At 54.3% G+C, this 21,372-nt stretch overlaps 2 protein-coding genes across 2 annotated transcripts in view; one reads left to right on the top strand and one right to left on the bottom strand.

Moving 5' to 3' along the window:
* GPRIN1 (G protein regulated inducer of neurite outgrowth 1) overlaps positions 1-7,417 on the top strand; it is a 14,466-nt gene extending 7,049 nt beyond the window's left edge. The window contains exon 2 of the mRNA XM_023185026.2: positions 3,382-7,417. Coding sequence (XP_023040794.1) covers positions 3,425-6,403 — 2,979 coding nt within the window. The 5' untranslated portion in view covers positions 3,382-3,424 and the 3' untranslated portion in view covers positions 6,404-7,417. The remainder of the gene's footprint in view (positions 1-3,381) is intronic.
* Positions 7,418-7,450: 33 nt separating this feature from the next.
* Positions 7,451-21,372, bottom strand: part of CDHR2 (cadherin related family member 2) — a 22,784-nt gene continuing 8,862 nt past the window's right edge. The window contains exons 12-26 of the mRNA XM_023185025.1: positions 19,119-19,188; positions 18,363-18,968; positions 17,418-17,489; positions 16,616-16,665; positions 13,737-13,888; positions 13,481-13,589; positions 13,301-13,389; positions 12,776-12,844; positions 12,592-12,669; positions 12,437-12,497; positions 12,236-12,360; positions 11,601-11,714; positions 11,440-11,520; positions 10,440-10,497; positions 7,451-7,688 (exon numbers count right to left, since the gene is read on the bottom strand). Of these exons, the coding sequence (XP_023040793.1) occupies positions 7,548-7,688; positions 10,440-10,497; positions 11,440-11,520; positions 11,601-11,714; positions 12,236-12,360; positions 12,437-12,497; positions 12,592-12,669; positions 12,776-12,844; positions 13,301-13,389; positions 13,481-13,589; positions 13,737-13,888; positions 16,616-16,665; positions 17,418-17,489; positions 18,363-18,968; positions 19,119-19,188 (1,875 nt within the window). The 3' untranslated portion in view covers positions 7,451-7,547. The remainder of the gene's footprint in view (positions 7,689-10,439; positions 10,498-11,439; positions 11,521-11,600; positions 11,715-12,235; positions 12,361-12,436; positions 12,498-12,591; positions 12,670-12,775; positions 12,845-13,300; positions 13,390-13,480; positions 13,590-13,736; positions 13,889-16,615; positions 16,666-17,417; positions 17,490-18,362; positions 18,969-19,118; positions 19,189-21,372) is intronic.

The raw sequence follows: 21,372 nt of genomic DNA on the forward strand, positions 1-21,372 counted from the left end.
TGTGTGTGTGTGTGTGTGTGTGTGTGTGTGTGTGTGTGTGTGTGTGTACATGTTTTAGGGGTGGGAGTGGGTAATGAAAGATAAATCCCAGCACTTGAGTAGAAACATAGGAGCTTAGGAGCATATTAAAGAGTTGGACTTTACTCCAAATGTAAGAGGGAGTCATTAAAGATTTCTCTATTGTCCATTAGAAAAAAAAAAAGGACTAGGCACACACATAACCACAATTTAAACATCACAAAGGGGCACACAAAGAAAAGTTTCTCGCACCCTCAGATCCCTGCTCTTCCTTCTGGGAGACAGTCACTGTAAAAGTTTTATAGGATTCCATCCAGAAATTCTCTCTTTATAAATAAACCCATCCATGTGGGTCCTTTTCCTTGGCTACACGCGTGGGATCCTAGTAGCCATGCTGTCCCCTGCTTTTTTCCATGAATTTATCTTGGGTGCTCTCCCTCATTACCCCACACCTTCTAGTAGCTGCCCGGTGCCCCGTGTGGTTGTCCCACAGTTCACAGAACCTGCTTCCCAGTATTGTTCTTACCACTAGCCATGCCCTTGGGTACCCCAGGACCATCTTCAGGACCCCAGGTCTATCTTTAGGACCATGCCTAGAGGTGGGCTTGGTGGCTCAAATGCTATGTGTGTTGTAAACTTTGATAGAAATTGATAAATATCCTTCCAAAAAGATTACAACCAATTTACACTTCCAGCAAGAATGAGGAGGGTTTTGAGCCAGGGAGGGCACGGTTGGCTCTACATCTTAGGTCATTCAGTCATTCATGGAACAAATCTGTATGGGGATCTTCCTTGCTTACTGCATGTGTGCGAGGTCTCAACTCTGGGATATATCAGATAGCACTTCGAAGTCCCCACCTCCTGGAGCTGGCATTTTAATGAGAGCAACACACCACAAGCAATAAACGAATATATGTGATATGTCAGATGGTGACAGGTACTATGGAGGAAAACTGAGCAGAATAAGAGGGTGGAGAATGCCAGCCAGAGCTGGGAAGGAGGCGGTTTTACATTGCATGGGTCAGGGAAAACCTTGGGGAACCGACCATGAAGATATTTGGAGAGAAATCCCTCCATGCAGAAGAAGCAGGCAGTGCCAAGGCATGGAGGCAGGCGTGTTCAAGGCTCAGCGAAGCACCCAGCATGGCTGAAGCAGCGTGAGGGAGAGGGAGAGCAGCAGCAGAAAGGGCAGAGGAGATGATGGGTCCTGAAGGTGCAGGGACTTCTGAGCCATTCTAAGGAGTTTACTTTTACTTTGCGTGCCATGGAGAGACACTGCCTGGTTCCAAGCAGAGGGGGGACATGATTTGTCTCGGATTTTACTAAGATCCCTCTGGCTGCTGTGTTGAGAATAAGCTATGGGGCAAAGGAAAACGTAGGGATAATCCAGGTGAGAGATGGTGGGGGGTTCACCGAGGGCAGTGGCCAGGTGCTGGATATATTCTGAAGTTAACTCCATTATGTTTTGCTGATAGACGTGGGGTGTGAAAGTCAAGGGTGATTTGGGATTTGGGCCTGAACATTAAAGCGATGGTTTTGGAGCAGGTTTGGAGGGATCAGGAGCTCTACTCCCTTTGGCTACTGAATGTGTAATGGAACGGGGTTGCTTGTAGGTCCAGCTGCCTGCTGGACCCTCTTCTTCAATATCCTCCAGGCACCACAAACTCAGCTTGTCCAAAAACGGATCTCCCCCTTTCCTACATCTCCTGCCCAGCACCATCACCCACCAGCCCTCACCCTAGCCAGTACCCTGCAGACCACGCCTGCTGTTACCAATACAGCCTATTGGTACCTGTCAGTTTTCCTTTGGATTTCTCAATTCTGCCTTTAACTACCATCTCCGGGACCTCTGCTGTGCTGTCTCTCATCGAGATTCCTGCAACTGCTCAGGGCCTGTTGCAGGGAAAGGGCTAGGTGAATGAAAGATTAAATGAATGATTTACCAGCTTCCTAATAGGTCTTGGCCAACCCCTGTCCTCCTTCAGCCCAGCCTCCATACCATCCCAGGGGAACCTTTGAAAACACGCATATCTGACTATGTCCCTTCCTTGACTATAAACCATTCACAGCTCTCCAGGGCCTACATAGACATAAACTGGTGGCCTACAGGCAAGTCATGTTTGGCCCACCTAGTGTTTGGGTTTTTTTTTAAAAAAAACTTGAATTAATTAGCATATTTTACATTAAAGTCTGGATTTCCCACTTAAGCAACTGGAAGAATTGGTATTACCAGGTTGCCTTTTTCCAGGATAGCACTTGGCTGATGGAGTAGTGATTCTCCCTTTATTATTTTTATTTATTTTTGTTTTTATTTGTTTATTTTTGAGATGGAGTTTTGCTCTGTTGCCCACTCTGGAGTGCAGTGGCACGATCTTGGCTCACTGCAACCTCTGCCTCTTGGGTTCAAGCAATTTTCCTGCCTTGGCCTCCCGAGTAGCTGGGATTACAGGCATTCACCACCACACATGGCTAAGTTTTTTGTATTTTTAGTAGAGACGGGGTTACACTACGTTGGCCAGGCGGGTCTTGAACTCCTGACCTCTAGTGGTCCATCAGCCTCGGCCTCCCACAGTGCTGGGATTACAGGCGTGAGCCACCAGACCCGGCCATTGCTTTAGACAGAGCATGTGCTCTCTAATTTGCCATAGTCCCCACCACTCCCTTTTGTCTTATACCTAACCCACTTCCCTCACTTAAATTACCTACCTGACCCCTGGACATCAGAGTTTGCAGCCCCTGGCCTAGAGGACAAAAGCATAACTTCTGGATAGTGTGTTGCATGGGGTGGGGTTGAACAGGGAGGGGCGATGGTAAGCAAAGTTGAAAAGTTAGGCTGTGGGTGGGGTGCAGTGGCTCACGCCTGCAATCCCAGCCTGTGGGAGGCTGAGGTGGGTGGATCACCTGAGGTTGGGAGTTCGAGATCAGCCTGACCAACAAAATACAAAATTAGCTGGGCGTGGTGGCACATGCCTGTAGTCCCAGCTACTTAGGATGCTGAGGCAGGAGAATCACTTGAACCCAGGAGGCGGAGGTTGCAGTGAGCTGAGATGGCACCATTGCACTCCAGCCTGGGCAACAAGAGCGAAACTCTGTTTTAAAAAAAAGAAAGAAAGAAAGAAAAAAAAGTTAGGCTGTGACCAAATTGTGAAGGGCCTTGAATGTCATTTTAAGATGTCTTTATACAGAGGGCCACTGGGAGCAGTGAAGCAGGGGAGTGACATGCTTGGGTTTGTGTTTTTAATCCAGGTCCTCTGACAGGCGGGGACCCGACGGGACACAGCACTCAGTGAGGAAGGGGAAAAGGAAGAGGCTCCTCCCCCACTGAGCTTTGGGAAGTCTGAGTCAGCTCTCTCTCTGTTTCAGAACCAGACAGCAGCCTTGGGTGCAGGCGTGGTCCTGAGGGCAGATGGGCACTGCTGAAGACCCGGCCTGGCTCCAACTGCTTCAGAAGGACTCCAGCCCCCCAGGACCCCGACCCACAGCCTTCTTCTGCCCACAGGATGGGAGCCTGGGGGCTGGCAGCCCGGCCATGAGGGATTACTGCCCCTCCCAGCAAAAGGCAAGCCCTGCACCCCCCAGGTACACCCCTAACCAAAGTCCAGGCATGGAGTCTAGACACAGAAGCCCCAGTGGGGCTGGGGAAGGGGACTCCTGCTCTGATGGCCCCAGAGGGAGCCTAGCCTGCCCCTCCCCAACCTGCTTCTCTCCCCAGGAGGCACCCTCCAAGGAGACACTGGAGGCACATGGAGCCTCCATCTCAGGGACACCAGAAACCACCATGTCTGGGAAGCCAGAGCCTGTGTCCTCCGTGAAAACTGAGCCCAAATCCTCAGATGACAGAATTCCTATGTTCTTGGAGAAGATGGATTCCAAGTCCTCAAAGCAGGCCGATTTCACTTCCATAGGAAAGGAGGATCCTGGGTCCTCACAGAAGGCAGATCCCATGTTTACAGGAAAAGCAGAGCCTGAAATCTTAGGAAAGGGGTATCCTGTGGCTCCTGGAAGGATGGATCCCATGACTCTAAGAAAGGAAGATCTTGGATCCCTGGGAAAAGTAGATTCTTTGTGCTTCAGCAAGATGGATACAGTGTCACCGAGAAAGGAGGATCCTGTGTCCTCAGACAAAGTGGACCCTGTATTCCCAAGAAAGGAGGAGCCCAGGTATTCAGGAAAAGAGCATCCCGTGTCCTCAGAAAAGGTGGTTCCTACATCTGCAGAAAAGGTAGATCTTGTGTTGTCAGGAAAGAGAGATCCTGGGCCCTTGGGAAAGGCAGATCCTGTGTGCTTGGAAAGCATGGATTCTGTGTCCACAGGAAAGACAGAGCCTGGGCTCCTGGGCAAGCTGACTGCAGGCTCATCAGGCAAGAATGGGCCTGTATCCTCTGGGACCGGGGCTCCTAGGTCCTCGGGAAGGCTGGATCCCACATGCTTGGGGATGGCAGATCCCGCATCTGTGGGAAATGTAGCAACTGTGCCCACCACAAAAGAGGACTCCCGGTTCCTGGGAAAGATGGATGCTGCCTCCTCAGGAGAGGGGCGTCCTGTGTCTGGCCACACGGATACCACGGCTTCAGCAAAGACAGATCTCACGTCTTTGAAAAATGTGGATCCCACGTCTTCAGGCAAGGTGGATCCAGTTTCTCTGGGAAAGATGGACCCCATGTGCTCAGGAAAGCCAGAGCTCTTGTCCCCTGGACAGGCAGAGCATGTGCCTGTGGGAAAGGCAGGAACTGTATCCTCAGGAAAAGAGGACCCCGTATCTGTGGAAAGTAGAAAGACATCATCTGAAAAAGTCAATCCTGAGTCTTTGGGAAAGACAAACCCTGTGTCTTCAGGTCCAGGCGATACCAGGTCCTTGGGGACAGCAGGTCCCCCATCTGCAGTAAAGGCTGAGCCAGCGACTGGGGGAAAAGGAGATCCCCTGTCTTCGGAGAAGGCAGGTCTGATGGCCTCTGGAAAGGCGGCTCCCACAGCCTCAGAGAAGGCCAAGCCCCTGGCGGCAGGCAAGGAGGACCCTGTGAGCGGGGGAAAGGCAGACGCTGCCCCCTCTGGACAGCGGGACTCTGTGTCTATAGGTAAAGTGGTCTCAACTCCAGGAAAAGCAGTCCCGGTGCCCTCGGGGAAGGTGGATCCCGTGTCCCTGGGAAAAGCAGAAGCTACCCCAGAGGGAAAGGTGGGTTCTCTGCCTCTAGAGAAGGGGAATCCTGTTAACACCACAAAGGCGGATCCCAAGGCCGCCGGGAAAGCAGAGGCGCAGTCTGGCGGCAAAGCAGAAACGAAGCTCCCTGGGCAAGAGGGCACCACAGCACCAGGAGAAGCAGGGGCTGTGTCTTTGAAAAAGGAGACACCGCAGGCCTCAGAGAAGGTGGATCCTGGATCCTGCAGAAAAGCAGAGCCCCTTGCTTCAGGGAACGGAGAGCCTGTGTCCCTGGGGAAGGCCGACTCTGCAACTTCCAGAAAAATGGAGTCCCCATCCTTGGGGAAGGTGGCCTCCCTGACTCTGGAGAAGACCAAGCCGTCCTCCTCCTCCAGGCAGTTAGACGGCAAAGCCCTCGGCTCAGCCCGGTCTCCCGAGGGTGCCAGGGGCAGTGAAGGCCGCGTGGAGCCGAACCCCGAGCCTGTGTCCAGCACCGAGTCCTCCAGCCTCGGCCAGAAAGACCTGGAAGCAGCTGGGGCCGAGAGAAGCCCCCGCCCAGAGGCCGCAGCGCCCCTACCCGGACCGCGGACTCGCGACAACTTTACCAAGGCCCCATCGTGGGAGGCGAGCGCCCTGCCGCCGCCGCGCGAGGACGCGGGCACTCAGGCGGGCGCGCAGGCCTGCGTCTCAGTGGCTGTGAGCCCCATGTCTCCGCAGGACGGCGCTGGGGGCCCGGCCTTCAGCTTCCAGGCGGCGCCTCCCGCACCCAGACCGCCCTCGCGCCGGGATGCGGGCCTGCAGGTGTCGCTGGGCGCCGCCGAGACGCGCTCCGTGGCCACCGGGCCCATGACACCGCAAGCTGCCGCGCCGCCCGCCTTCCCCGAAGTGCGAGTGCGGCCGGGCTCAGCGCTGGCTGCCGCCGTGGCGCCCCCGGAGCCGGCTGAGCCCGTGCGAGACGTGAGCTGGGACGAGAAGGGCATGACGTGGGAGGTATACGGCGCCGCCATGGAGGTGGAAGTGCTGGGCATGGCCATCCAGAAGCATCTGGAGCGACAGATCGAGGAGCACGGCCGCCAAGGGGCGCCCGCGCCGCCGCCCGCTGCCCATGCGGGCCCGGGCCGTTCGGGCTCGGTGCGCGCCGCGCCGCCCGATGGAGCCGCCAAGCGTCCCCCCGGCCTCTTCCGCGCGCTGCTGCAGAGTGTGCGCCGGCCGCGGTGCTGCTCGCGAGCGGGACCCACGGCCGAGTGATCTGTCCCCATTTTGTACGCCCGAGTTTCCGACCTTCTCAGGCTCCCTTCTTGATCACAGGCCCCTAGAAGGGGTCCCCTCTGCGTGCCACAGGCCTCCGAGGGGATGTGCAGCCTCTAGGGCTGTTGCGTCCCCGTCTTTATAGCCCCTCCCATCACAAACACAGAATAACCCCTTCTACCAAGTTCCCTTATGGCCACGAGCCCACGAACCCGGCCAGCCCTGACGCCCCACTGTTCCCTCACAGCCCTCAGCTCTACTCCCGGTCACACTGGGCGACCACGGGGACCTGCTCAGCACCCCCACCTCCCACCCCCTGAGCGCTGGGGCAGGCTCCTGGGATGTCCAGACTGGTGCGTTGTGGTCTCCGGTGGGGCCAGATCCCCAGAACAGGGAGAGACTGCATGCAAGTCTGAGTGGCAGAAGCTTCAAGTGGGTGGGGATCAGTGTGTGAGACCCCCGAGTGGGCACGGCTCTGAATGTGAGGCCCCGGGCGACACGTTAGGTAGAACAAGTGTGAGCATCTCCACTCAGTGGCTGACCCCGTGGCCGGGGCGTCTCTTGCATGCTGTTGGTGGTCCTTCCCCAGTTCCTATCTCCCACCCGCCTGGTTCCAGCCCCATGCCCTCTCCCACTGAGTCACAGGTTTGAGATTCCCAGAGAGGCCAAAGACAGCTGCAGGAAGTACCCTGGGGGCTCAGCTGAGAGAGAGAGAGAGTCACAGAAAGGCCAGAGGGTCTCAGGAAGGTCTGGAGGTCACAGCTGGGCTCACAGAAGCTCTTGGGCCCTGGCATCCTGGGTGACAGCTGTTCTTACGTATTGGGGACAGGACAGAGAGCTCATTCTATAACCACGGTTGTCTTTTAAAGGTTACCCTCTCCAGCCCCTTGTCACCCCGTGCTGTGAGCCCCACAAGTCCCCTGTGACCACTCAGTGCCCCATCCCCACCCCTCCAGCCGCAGTTTTTGGCTACAAACTGTCACAACATACATTGGTAATAAAATGTTTCCCCAACCCCTGTCTGCCATGATTGGCCAAAAGCAGGAGGCAAGGCAGTGTCATTTATTTTCATCTCCAGTGAGACAGGTGCAGTTAGGGTGTGGTGAGGCCTCTTCGAGGGGGGCCAGAAAAGTGGGGGCCTCTGTCACAGGTCCGTGGTGTCCAGGCCAGCGTTGGTGTAGGACGGCCCCTCCAGCTGTCCACTTGCACCTGCCTGCCGTCTTGACAGGACCACTCTCAGGGGCTCTGGATCTGGCTCTGGTGGTGTGTGCGGTGGCCTGTACTCCTGCAGGGAGAGGGAGAGGAGGTGTGAAGGGCAAGGTAAGGTGGGGCAAGCGCCCCAGGCCCTAGGGAAGTGCATGGGCTTCAAGCTCAGGACCAATGGTTCCTTGGCAGGGGTCCCACCCTGCCCCTCCTGGGGCCTCTGGTCCAGGCTGTGTCCCAGAGGTGGCCCTTGCTAATGGTGATGCAGATCAGGTGAGGGGGAGGGTGTGGCCTGGGGGGTCCACTCTGGCCTTTGCCCTGCCCGCCAACACTGCGGCACTCTGCTATTCAGCCCAGTTCTGGATAATGCTAGGCCCTGTGTCCTGTGCCGAGGAGCCGGCCCAGCGCAGTTCCTGCCCCCTGCACCCCACGGCAGGCACCGTGTGGGTCAAGGTCCATCCATTACCTCAACCACCCACTGAAAACCTCTGAGGGAGGGAACATGTCCTCTCTTCACAGATGTGGAAACTGAGGCTTAGAGAGCTCTACTGGTGAAGAGGGGGCAGACCACTGGTCTTGCTGGTTCAAAAACGTGTCCATGGTGTGACACTGCCCTGGTTGAATTTGACGTCTCTTTTTGCTGGCCTCAGAGGGCAGCCCACAGGCTGGTCCCACCTGCAGTTCATCATGGCACACACTCATCTCCCCTGGCCTCCCTCTTCCACCTTCCCATGCAACATGCTGTGTGCGTGCACACACACACACCCTCCTGTGGAACAGCCAGGTCCCCAAGCTCAGCTGCTCTGCTACAGAGACACCCACAGGGCCAGAGCCCCAGCCACCACTGCCCTCCCCAGGGCACTCCAAGGGCTTTTTCCAGACTGGGGCTCTTCAGGTCCCTAGTAAACAGTGGAACATCTGAGGGCCCCAGAGGGCTAAGCATTCTGCCTGTGTTCCTCAGAGCCCTCAAGACAGACCCTGAGTGGAGAGCTGCAGGCTCAGTGCCACCCACGATAACATGACCTCGTGCCAGAGACCAAAGACCCGGGTTCTGGTCTGCTCCTGGCCTGCATGCTGTCCCACTTTGAGCAAGTCAGCACCCCTCTCTGGATGTCAATTTCCTTGCTGGTTATTTGGGGAGGTTAGAGTGATAATCTCTGCAGCCACTCACACCTGCCACACAGACATGTGTGGAGCTTAGACAAGTCAGGGGACCAAGAGATTCCTGGGAAAAGGATCCACCTGCGCCACCCCAGCCATGGGAGATCAGGGGGCAGACAGCTCCCAAGAAGGCCCCATGCCTCATGGGCCTGCCCAGAGACCCACAAGACTCACTCACTGCTGCAGGAGAGACGGCAGAGCCTTCGGCAGCTTCTCAGAAATATAGCAACCCCCTGACCTCCTAGGACAAAATCTGAGCAGTCTTCTGGCTTTGAAGACTTTCAGTGACTTGTCCCCCTCCCTCTCCAGACCCTTCTCCTAGTTCCCTGCCCCTCCCCAGTCCACAGATCCAGCCACACCTCAGGGGGTCCTTAACTCCACTCCCTCGGGCTTGGAGCAGCATCAGCCTCTGTCACAGGCCATGCACTCCCGCAGACAAGACTGTTCCTTTGTCTCAGTTTCCCAGACATGTTCATTGGAGTTTTGGCCACTAACCATTTCCTAGCATCTACCCAGAGGCCTCCAGCGCTGCCTGGCTGCCTGCGTTACCACCCACACAACCATACCCAGGGCCTCTCCGGAGGCTTCTGTGCCAGATTCCCTGCACCATGTTATACCTGGGTCCCTGTGCAACATTCTACCATTTTAAACACCAAGAGAGGCTTTAGTTGACCAAATCTTTCCGTGTAAGGAGTCCTCAGGGAAAACAAATTCTGAACCATGAAGTCAGGCTGGGAGCCCCTAGCGGACAGGGACCCGGCCAAGGCCAGAACCCAGACTGGGGGAAAATGTGGGTGGATCCTGCGCAACACCACACACAGAACCTCAGACTGTCACAGCTCCAATGGGCCTTAGAGTGTCTCCTCCAGAGGTGGCTTTCAAAGTGGGAAGGAGAGAGGGCAGTTCCTTCTGTTTCCAGAGAGCCCCCCACCACATGCAGGACCCACCCTGCACTCAGCCCGCTGACCTGCTCTTGCAGTGTCCACCCTGCCTGCACCTTAGCACCCCCTGAGCAGTTTTTACAACAGGTCCACGCCCAGGCCCCACGCGGGCCATCAGAATCAGAACTCTTGGTCTTTAAAATACTAGAATGTTGCACCCATGGACCTGGGTGTGACCTGGGCATCAGTATTTTTCGAGAGCTCCTCAGGTGCTTTTACGTAGCAGGCCAGTCTATGAACTCTTGATCTCATCCAACCAACTCACCTGTTTAACAGATGGCGGTACTGTTGTTTATTTGAACCTGTCTTCTCTCCTTTGCTAGACTATGCTCGTTCACCTCTGGATCTCTTTCCCCACCCCCAGCTGGCTTTCCTGTAACGGCCATAAAGGGCTGGAGGCAGATTGGTGAGCGCTTGTTTGTGCCAAGTGGTTCTTATGCCTGCCCTTATTTAATCCTCACAATGGCCCTGCATGGTTGATGTTCCTATCCCCATTTACAGGTGAAAACACTGAGAAGCAGAGGCAAGAAGTCAACCTCTCAGGGTCACACAGTGAACCAGTGGAGGAGCAGGAATTGGACCCCATTCCAAAGCCACAGGGCTTCCTGGGGCCTGGTGCAGAGAAGCAGAACTGCCCATGTCAGTAGCAGGTCCCTTGAACTCTGTCCTGAACCCCTCCACAGGAGAACCCAAGTTGGAATCTCCAGGCACCAATTCATCCCCCATCTTGCCTTGATTTCCTGACTGTTCTTGTCCACATCCACAGAGTTGTCGTCCAGGGAGTTCATGCTGTAAGAGAGGTAATGGAGCGCAGGTTTTGGCAGGCCCAGTCCTCCCTTGCTGTGCCCAAGAACCACCACCTCCATCATCACCATCACCACCACCACCACAACTACAACCATCATCACCATCACCACCACCAGTGTCATCACAACTACCATCATCACTACCATCACCACTATCACCTCAACACCAACACCATCATCACCACCACCATCATCATTGTCATGATCACCATCATCACCACCATCACCACCACCACCACAGTAACTACCACCACTACCATGACCACCACCATCACCATTGTCATCACCATCACCACCACCAACACCAACACCATCACCACCACCATCATCATTGTCATGATCACCATCATCACCACCATCACCACCACCACCACAGTAACTACCAGCACTACCATGACCACCACCATCACCATTGTCATCACCATCACCACCACCTCAACACCAACACCATCACCACCACCATCACCATTGTCATCACCATCACCCACCACCACTACCATCACCACCATCACCACCACCTCAACACCAACACCATCACCACCACCATCATCATTGTCATCACCACCATCATCACCACCATCACCACCACTACCATCACCATCACCACCACCACCACAGAAACTACCACCACAACCATGACACCACCATCACCATTGCCATCACCATCACCCACCACCACTACCATCACCACCATCACCACTACCTCAACACCAACACCATCATCACCACCATCACCATCACCTCACCGCCATCACCACCACCACCACAACTACTACCACTACCATGACCACCACCATCACCATTGTCATCACCATCATCACCACCAACACCATCCTCATCACCATCATCACCACCATCATCATTATCACCATCATTACCTGTACCACCACCACCACCTAGCCTGGCTGTGAGGGGCACTGCTCACCTGACATAGTCCAAGTCATTGGGGGAAGAGAGGTACTCCAAGCCCAGGTCTTTGTTGGAGAGGTTCAGCATGGGGTTGGCTCTGGAGAGAAAGCCTAGTCAAGTGGCCTGGCCCTCAGCCACCCCACCAGGCCTCTTACCTACCCTTTTACCCCTGCTCACCGCTCATTGTTGTACATGTTAGTCCCTGGGATGGCGGGGGCTGAGGGCATCCCCCCTGCTGCTGTCTTCCTGGCCTCCTTGGCAGCCTTCATAGCTCGAAGCTTCCGGTTGTAGCTGTGGGGAACCGGAAGAGGGGTCACACTGTTGCTGCACACCTATTGTGTCCCCAGTGGAGGCCCTGAGCGTGTTGCTTCACAAGATCCTGGGAGGTGAGTGTTAGCTCTATTTTACAGAGAGTAGAAGTAAGAGCCAGAGAAGGCAAGTGATGTGCTGAAGGTCACGTAGCCAGTGACAAGGCTTGAAGTCACACCTAGATAAGGTTGCTGACTCTATACATATTGGAAAAAGCAGCAGCATCTATTAAATGCATAGTGTGTGCCAGACGTCTTGCTGCGTGTGAGATGCACGTTACTTCCTTGAGTGCACTGAGGAATCTAGTGTCGTGCCCATTCGCAGATGAGGAAACTGAGGCTCAGGGAGGGGAGGTGACTCGCCCAAGATCTCACACTGGGTCACTGGGGAGTGAATGCATGTATACCTGTGCCTAAACCCCAGCTCTTTCTACCCCCGCCCCCGATGTCTTGGGTAGTGGGAGAGGGTGAAGGCTGTAGACACAGAGGCACTGGGAGTCGCACCTCTTCCGCACACACATGAAGGCCGTGGTCATGATCGCAAGGACCAGCAGCAAAGCCACTCCCAATCCTATGATGACGCTGATGAGCTGATTTGACAGGTCTGACTCCTGGCTCTCCTGGGAGCCCTGGAGGAGGACAAGTGTGAGGGAGACTGTGGGGTCCCAGCAGCCCCACCTGCTGCCCCGCCCTGCCCGCACTCACCAGCACCACCAGCCCCAGCTGCAGCAGCTGCATCAGCGAGTCCTGATCATTCCGGATCATCCTGGCCACAGAACTTCACTTAGGCCCGAGGGACTCTGGCACACCCCAGGCTTCCTGCTCACCCTCACACCTGCCCCAAGGGCAGCCCCACTCACACGCTCAGCTCATCAAGGGTCAAGGCCGACCCATTGGGGAAGACAAAGTAGGCATCGAGGTAGGAGTGAGCTCGGGCCCTGGAGGGGGACAGAGTTGAAGAGTCAGTAGCTTGGATCACCCAGCAGGCCCCTCCTGCTACCACTTCTCCCCCTCACCCCCACCCCCAGGCCTCTGGGCACTCACCGAGCTGCAGAATCTATGTCCTGAATGTCCACAATGTATACTGTAGTCCTGGTTGCCTGGGTAAGAGCCCTGAAAAGGAGGCAGATGTCACAGAGGGGTCTTAGCCTGGCCCTGTGGCCAGGGCTGTGCCAGTGGAATTAAGAATTGTGTGAGCGAGAAAGGGGCACCTCCTCTGGACAGCTCTGTTGGCTGAGTAGGTAACACCTCTGTGAAAATTACAAAAGGAAATCCCTTCCTCTGGGGCTGGGTTAATAGCTTAGCAAGCAGAGTGCCCTTGTGCAGGGCACAGCCTTCACAACTGTACCTGGCAGCCCTGTTCCAAGGCCTCCCTCTGCCCTCGGCTGGGTATGAGCTTCTGGGGACATGCAGGAATGTGGTGCAGGTTAAAGTACAGGGTTAAAGACAGGGACAAGGTCAAATGTGAGTCAGGAACAGGATTGAGAGACATCCCATCCAGGTTTTGTCGGGGACCGGTCTTCTACACCGGTTCCTCCCACCGCTCCCTCCCGGGCGCCCCAGACCTACGCATTAATCGCCTGTGTGTTGGCGCCCACCTCCGCCTTTGGTGTGGAGAACTGCAGCCGCGAGCGGTAACTCTGGTCCACGGTGAAGAGCTGGGGGAAGAGGGTGTGCGGGAGATGAGGCATGAGGGACTCTGGGGGCTGGCAGAGGGCATTGGGGGCTGGAAGTGGGACTGGCACTCACATTCAGGGTGGTGTTGGCTTCCAGGGAAAGACCCACGGAAGGTGTGTCCCTGGCCTGGACTGTCACTTGGTAGGTGCCTTGGAGAGTGGAATCAAGGCTGGTCACTGGCCTGTGGAAGGCGGGAGGTGCAGGTCAGTCTTGGAACCCAAGCTGAATCCTCAGGAGACTTGTAACCTCCAGGATGGGGGACTTGCTGCCTGAAAGCTCCTATCAGGCCCCTCCTCACAACCTCCCTCCCGGGGCCACCCGCAGTTACTGAATGCTCCCAGTGAACACGTCGGCCTCGGAGGAGGTGGAGATCCAGAAGATGCCCTGGAAAGGGATGGTGGCCCCGTCCTTAGAGATGAAGTCTACTCGGAGGATGGAGAACTGGATGAGGCCATTGTTCCCTGAATCATCGTCTCTGGCCTGGGAGCAAGAGTGGATAATATCTGGGGGCCCAGCCAGGCCAGGCATCCCTGCACCCCAGCAGGGATCAGAGGCAACGGTGGCCTAGGAGGCTGGTCCTCAACGTCTCTGTCCACCATCCCCATGCTGTCCCGAATAAGCAAATGGTTTCAGAAAACAGTGTGCCTGCTCTGCAAATCCAGATTTGGACAAGTCCCTGCCCCTGTTCCCCAATTCTAAACAGATCACTGCTCTAAGTCCCTCACATGTTGAAATCCTGCCCTGCTCCCCACACACCCCTGCACTGCCATATCTCACACACACACTTACACACACACCCTCACACTCTCACACACTCTGTCACACACACAGCCTCACACCCTCACACACACTCACACCACACACACACTCTCACATTCTCTCTCACACACTTATACACTCACACACGCCCCCACACTCTCACACACACACTCTCTCACACACTCAGACGCACACACACACCCTCACACACCCTTACACATGTATCCTCACACTCACACACACTTGTCCTCACACACATACACGCACACCCTCGCTCTCACAGGCACTCACCCTCACCAATTCAATTCACACACACACACAAACACACACACTCAATTCACACACACAAATACACACACTTGATTCACACACACACACACTCAATTCACACACACTCACACAAATACACACAATTCACACACAGATACAATTCACACATAAAAATACACACTCAGTTCACACACAAATACACTCCATTCACACACACAAATGTTACACACACTCAATTCACACAAAGACACAATTCACACACAAATACACACACTCAATTCACATACACAAATACACACACTCCATTCACACAAATACAATTCACACACACAAATACACTCCATTCACATACACAAATACACACTTGCACAGTCACACACACACGCACACACTCACAGTCACACACTTATACATATCCACAAACTGTCCCACACATTCTCATACACTCGCTCACCTTTATACACATACGCACACACATTCACACTTGGACACACACACACACACACCGGCGCACACACACAGCAATGCTCAGATTTCCTAAGCACCTCCCCTGGGATCCGTCGTTTCAGTGCTAATGTGAGTACCAACTCCCCTAGTGGACCATGAAGCTGGTTGGGGAGGGGACACAAACATTTTTATCCATTCTAGTGCCTTTCAGAGAAAAATTTAACCAGCACACAGAGCTTCGAGTTCACCAACGTTACTGCTGAGGATAGGCCAACGCCGGTGCTTAAGTCTTAAAAAGAAGTCTATTTAAAGAAAATTGCCGTGGCTAAACTCATGACATTAGAACGAAATTGGCAGAAGACTGGGAAACTGTCTTACGGCTTGAAAGTCACACAGTCACTGTCTCTAGCATGAACGTCAATGTAGAGAGGGAGAATTACTATCCCCATTTTACAAGAGGAAGCTGAAGCTCTGAGAGACCATGTCCTTACATTCAGCTCTAAGTGGGGGAGGCCAGCCCTGTCCATCTCCTATACCCATGTCCTTTCCACAGCATAGGGAGTGGCACCCACATGTCACATTCTGGGAACTGCCAGCTTCGTGTCGAAGAGGGAAACAGAGTCCCAGAGAGAGTAGGCAGCTCTCCAGGTCAGTAAGAAGCTCAGCCAGGCCCAGCCCTCAGTGGTGTGGGAGGCCTCACCCCCACACGGCATGGCCGCCACCCCTAATAAACTCGTCCACATCCGACACCATAAACAGCTGAAAGCCTTTTTCTTTCTTTCTTTCTTTTTTTTTTTTTTTTTTTTGAGACGGAGTCTCGCTCTGTCGCCCAGGCTGGAGTGCAGTGGCGCGATCTCGGCACACCGCAGGCTCCACCTCCCGGGTTCACGCCATTCTCCTGCCTCAGCCTCCCGAGTAGCTGGGACTACAGGCGCCCGCCATCTCGCCCGGCTAGTTTTTTGTATTTTTTAGTAGAGACGGGGTTTCACCGTGTTAGCCAGGATGGTCTCGATCTCCTGACCTCGTGATCCACCCGTCTCGGCCTCCCAAAGTGCTGGGATTACAGGCTTGAGCCACCGCGCCTGGCCTGAAAGCCTTTTTATGACTTGGCTCTGACAATTTTTTTTTTTGAACCGAATTTCGTTCTTGTCACCCAGGCTGGAGTGCAATGGTGCGGTCTCGGCTCACCGCAACCTCCGCCTCTCAGGTTCAAGTGATTCTCCTGCCTCAGCCTCCCCAGTAGCTGGGATTACAGGCATGTGCCTCCACACCCAGCTAATTTTGTATTTTTTAGTAGAGATGGGGTTTCTCCATGTTGGCCAGGCAGGTCACAAACTCCCGACCTCAGGTGATCCACCTGCCTTAGCCTCCCAAAGTGCTGGGATTACAGGCGTGAGCTACCGTGCCTCGCTGGCTCTGAGAATTATTTAATGACAAGGCACTGGTTTAATTTACAATTGGCTACGAGCTCTCTGTGCCACTCAAGAATTCTGGCAGAGTAAGAAATATCTAGACTGTGAGTGGTGTTTGCGGTCATGACATTTTTATGAATGCTACATTTAACACAGTGAAGTTTGATTACACTGATTAGACAGGTGTTTCCCTTCTGGGGTTTTCTTTTTCATATGTTGGAGCCCATATATTTTCTTTCTACCATTAAAGGCCTGAAGGCCTCAGCTCTGTGTCCACTGGGGCTCACATAACCAGCAAAGGCTGGAGCCAAGAACTTACCCGGACAGAAGCCACCTCCCGGTTGGGCAGCACAAGTTCAGGGATGATCACTGCAGGTGTGAATGGGAAGGGGGTCAGCAGGGTCGGGACACTGCCCACCTGGACCAAGGCTGGCCATGAGCACAGCTCAGGGCTCATCCCTCTAAATCTGCCCTCAACCTCTCTACCAAAAGAGACCCCCATTGCAGTCACCACTGGGCCAGTAGTTAGCAAGTCATCCACCTCCCATTGTCACAGGCCCACAGGACCATGGGGAAATGGAGGCATAGAGAGGCAAGACCTGGCCCAGGGCCAGACAATTAGGTCAGGCAGAGCCGGAACGGAAACTCCAATGTTGGCTGGGCGTGGTGGCTCACACCTATAATCCCAGCACTTTGGGAGGCCAAATCATAAAGCGGGAAAATCACTTGAGGCCAGGAGTTCAAGACCAGCCTGGCCAACATGATGAAACCCCATCTCTACTAAAAATACAAAAATTAGCCAGGCACAGTGGCACATGCCTATAGTCCCAGCTACTCGGGAGACTGAGGCATGAGAATTACTTGAACCTGGGAGGCAGAGATTGCAGTGAGCCGAGATCGTATCATTGCACTCTAGCCTGGGCAACAGAGCGAGACTCCATCTCAAAAAAAAAAAAAAAAATTCCAGTGTCCTCTCCTATTGCAGCCCTAGGAAGAGGCAGAATTAGAGGCCTTCCCCCCTTTCTAAAGGTCCCCCCTGGGTCCAAGGAGGGTCTGTGGGGGTTGCTCAAAGGTGGCCTCATGGAGCAGGGGTATGGTGTGTAAAGGGGGTTGCTGCTTACCAAAAGTCTTATCCTCAGGCAGAAAATAGGGTGCATTGTCATTCATGTCCTCAATGGTAATGAGGAGGCTTCCTAGGAGACAAGGTAAGCTGGCTTTGGCTCCGGGAAAGAGCTTGACCCAAGGAGCCTGGGCCTCAACCTGGTGCTCCCCAGCCTCAACCCCATGCCCCACAGCCTCAACCCCATGCCCTGCAGCCTCTCTCCCATGTGTTCCCCGTGCCCAGTCCCCTCCCCTGCTCCTGACCCAGAATGCCTGCTCAGTCTTCTCTGGCCTGTGTGGGTGGGAGTATCATCCCAGACCTCAGAGCGAATAAGCAGCTTGTCAAAGTCACACAGCAATAGTGGTGGGCCAGGACTGGGCCCAGCCTAGGTAGATCTCACCTATGACATTATATGGACACATTCTAACTATGTAAGCTGGTTGTTTAAATGCCCACTCTCTGCCTCAGTTTCCTCATCTCTAAAATTGGATAGGGACCGCCTACCCCACGGGTTGTGCGGAAGTGCAAAAATGCTTACGAGGTGCCTGGTGTAGTTCTTGGCTGTCATAAGGACTCAATATATGCTAGTTGTTAATGTGGTATCATTGCTATTTGGTGTCAGAAGTGGGATACAAGTACACATCTGACTCTGAAGTATGATCTTTCTTTCACAGCATCTTGCAAAATAATGGCATTAATTTGATGCTACCGCATGCCAGGCACTGCAATAAATGCCTTACATCCATGTTCTCATTGAATCTTCACAGCCAACCCTACTGCCCAACTCCACTGGACAGATGGGGAAACTGAAGCTTGGAGAAGGTTTGGGACTTTCCCAATATTTGCAGCTGGAAAGGGCTGGAGCCAGGATCTGAGCCCAGATCTTGTAAGTCCCAGCCCAGGGCTCCTTCCCACGGCCCCTAAGCTGTGGCCTGACAAGCCCTGCAAGGCCAGGCCACCTTACCATTGTTGCTGTAGGCCTGGAAGCCAGGGTCCGTGGCTAGGTCACAGGCCCGCACAACCAGCGTGACCAGGTCACAGGCCTCGTAGTCAATGGCTTTGCTCTGGTTGATGTACACAGAGCCGTTGGCCACCACTGAGAACCAGCCCCAGCACAGGCTGCCCACGTCGACCCCGGCCTTGGTGCAGAGAATGTTCACAAGTTGTATCTCCAGCTGGGCGCTGGTGTCCACATCCGAGGCAACCACCACAACCACCTGGCCGTGCTGCGAGCCATTCTCAGCCACACGGATGCCCCCGAGTGAGGCTACATCCAGGGTGGGGGGATTGTCGTTCACATCTTTCACGTTCACGTGGACGTCTACTATGGTCTCACCTCCCTGGGGATCTGGGTTCTCGGCACTCACTGTCAAGTCGAAGACGGGCTGTGTCTCGTAGTCCAGGCTCACGTCCGGGGGCAGCCAGAGGTAGCCCTCAGCCCACCCAGCCCCCAGCACCAAGCCTCGGATCATGAAGTAGTTGGCACCACTCCCTGACAGGCTGAAGCTGATGCGGTTGTTGACTTCCGTCTGGTCTGCATCCCAGGCCTTCACCACGCCTACTAGCACTCCTGTGGACAAGGGGCAGAGCTCGGAGGGACTCTTGGCCCCGCCATAGGAAACCTCCTCTGCCCTCGCCTCTCTTGGAACTCCAGATCCACCCTGACAAAGCCAAGCCAGGCCCCAGCCCCAGTGACTCTCCTGGCCCAGGGAGCAAGTACCTGGATCCTCCTCCTTCACCGTAAAGTTATAGCTGGACTGGTTGAAGATGGGCAGGTTATCATTGATGTCCTGCAGGCAGAGATAGGTCTGAGTCCCCGGATCCCATCTCACCCTCCCCAGAGCCAATCTGAGAAACCAACAGTCCCTGTGCTCTGAGGCACGGGCTCTGCTAGTGCCCAGACCTCACTGCCCACTTCCCAGATGAGGAAACAGGCTCTGAGAGGAGGGAACTTGCCCAGGTCACACACCTGGGGCTCGGGACCTACAGTGGGACCTTGGCCTTACATATCCATCCTCAGGAAGCCCTGCTTGCTTCCTGTTTCTCTGACCACAGCTCTAGAATGTTCTAGACCCTGCTTTCTGGAAACACGGTTCTGGGTCCCCACCTGTGGCCCTGCCTGGGCCTGCTTGATTTCCATCTCTCGGATTTATTGTGTTGGCACCAATACCATTATATGTCCACAAAGGCTCCAAGGCCCACACTTTCCCTTGTCCCCTCCTACCCCTGTCCCTCCTGCACACAACTGAGCCCACGACACCAGCTCTGTGCTTAGGCAGAGCTGGGCTCCAGGGACCTGCAGAAGCTTAGACTTGCTCCTGCCTCAGACACCAGCTGTTTTCAGCTCTCACCTCTGTGGCCAGCCCTAGCCCACTGGGCACAGCTGGAGCCCTGCAACTATTGTCACAGCCTGGAGGTGACTCTGCCCTCCCTTGTGTCCCCTAACACTGGCATGTGCTTGGGGGATGCCCTGAGCACGCCAGGCCTTGCCGGGTTTGTGGGTCATGTAACAGGTGTTTGTTTTTCTGAATAACCCTAGAGTGAACATTTGGAAGACAACGTCCTTGCACCTTAGCTAGATGTCTTTTCTACTGCTAATTTCCCAGAGATGACATCATTGGCTCCATGCACAAGACCAGCTGCATTCTCAAGGTCACCCTAACTCACAGGAGTGGCTAAGAGCGCTGAGTCACATCTTGCTGCACTTCTGCCTCATGTGTGACCTTGACCTCTCTGGACCTCAGCATCCTCATCTGCAAAACGGGGTAGTAGTCCCACTAACAGGGCAATTGTGAGGACTGCTCACAGGGGTGAAGAAACCTGTGCACTCAGGAAATGTAGTTCTCTCTTTGCAGCCCTCCCATCCCAAGGACAGCCAGCAAGTCCTCATTCTGCTGCGGTTTCTTCATTTCTGAGGTCTCACTCTCTGACCCTTGTGTGAAAATGGCACATCCCAATCCAGGGGATACAGGACTGCTATGTGCACTGGTGCTGGCTGTGCACTGCACAACCCTACGGGGTGCCATCCACATCACAGACATGGCAGAGGTGCACATGTGTTACAATACTGTTCCAGAGGAAGGTGACTTGTGGGCTGGTGGCAACCTTAGAACCAGACTGATTGGAGTCAAAACCCCATTTTGTGACCCCAGGCAAGGTACTGAACCTCTCTGTGCCTCGGTTTCTTTTTTTGAGACAGGGTCTTGCTGTGTCTCATAGGCTGGATTGCAGTGGCATGATCATAGCTCACAGTAGCCTCAACCTCCTGGGCTGAAACAATCCACCTGCCTCAGCCTTCCAAGTAGCTGGGACTTCAGGTACATGCCACCATGCCTGGCTAATTTTTTATTTTTGTAGTGATGGGGTCTCGCTATGTTGCCCAGCCCAGTCTGGAACTCCTGGGCTCAAGCAATCCTCTCACTTTGGCCTCCCAAAGTACTGGGGTTTTTGGCATGAGCCACCGCACCCAGGCCTGCCTCAGTTGCTCGATCAATAAAATGGTAATAAGCCGGGCTCAGTGACTTATGCCTGTAATCTCAGCATTTTGCAAGGCTGAGTTGAGAGGATTGCTTGAGGCCAACAGTTCAAAACTGGCCTGGGCAATAAGTGACACTCTGTTTCTATGAAAAATAAACTTTAAAAATTAGCCAAATTAGCCAGGTGTGGTGGCACGCATAGTCTTAGCTACTTAGCAAGCCAAGGCGGGTGGATTGCTTGAGCTCAGGAGTTCAAGACTACCCTGGGCAATATGGAAAAACCCCATCTCTACAAAAATAAAAAAATTAACCAGGCATGGTGGCATATGCCTATAGTCCCAACTACTCAGGAGGCTGAGGCGAGAGGATCACTTGGGTCTGGGAGGTTGAGTCTGCAGTGAGCCATGATGGCACTATTGCACTCCAGCCTGGGTGACAAAGACCCTGTCTCATAAATAAATAAATAAATAAATAAATAAATAAATAAATAAATAAATA

Source organism: Piliocolobus tephrosceles, chromosome 4 (genome assembly GCF_002776525.5).
Source record: "Piliocolobus tephrosceles isolate RC106 chromosome 4, ASM277652v3, whole genome shotgun sequence".
Lineage (NCBI taxonomy): Eukaryota > Metazoa > Chordata > Mammalia > Primates > Cercopithecidae > Piliocolobus > Piliocolobus tephrosceles.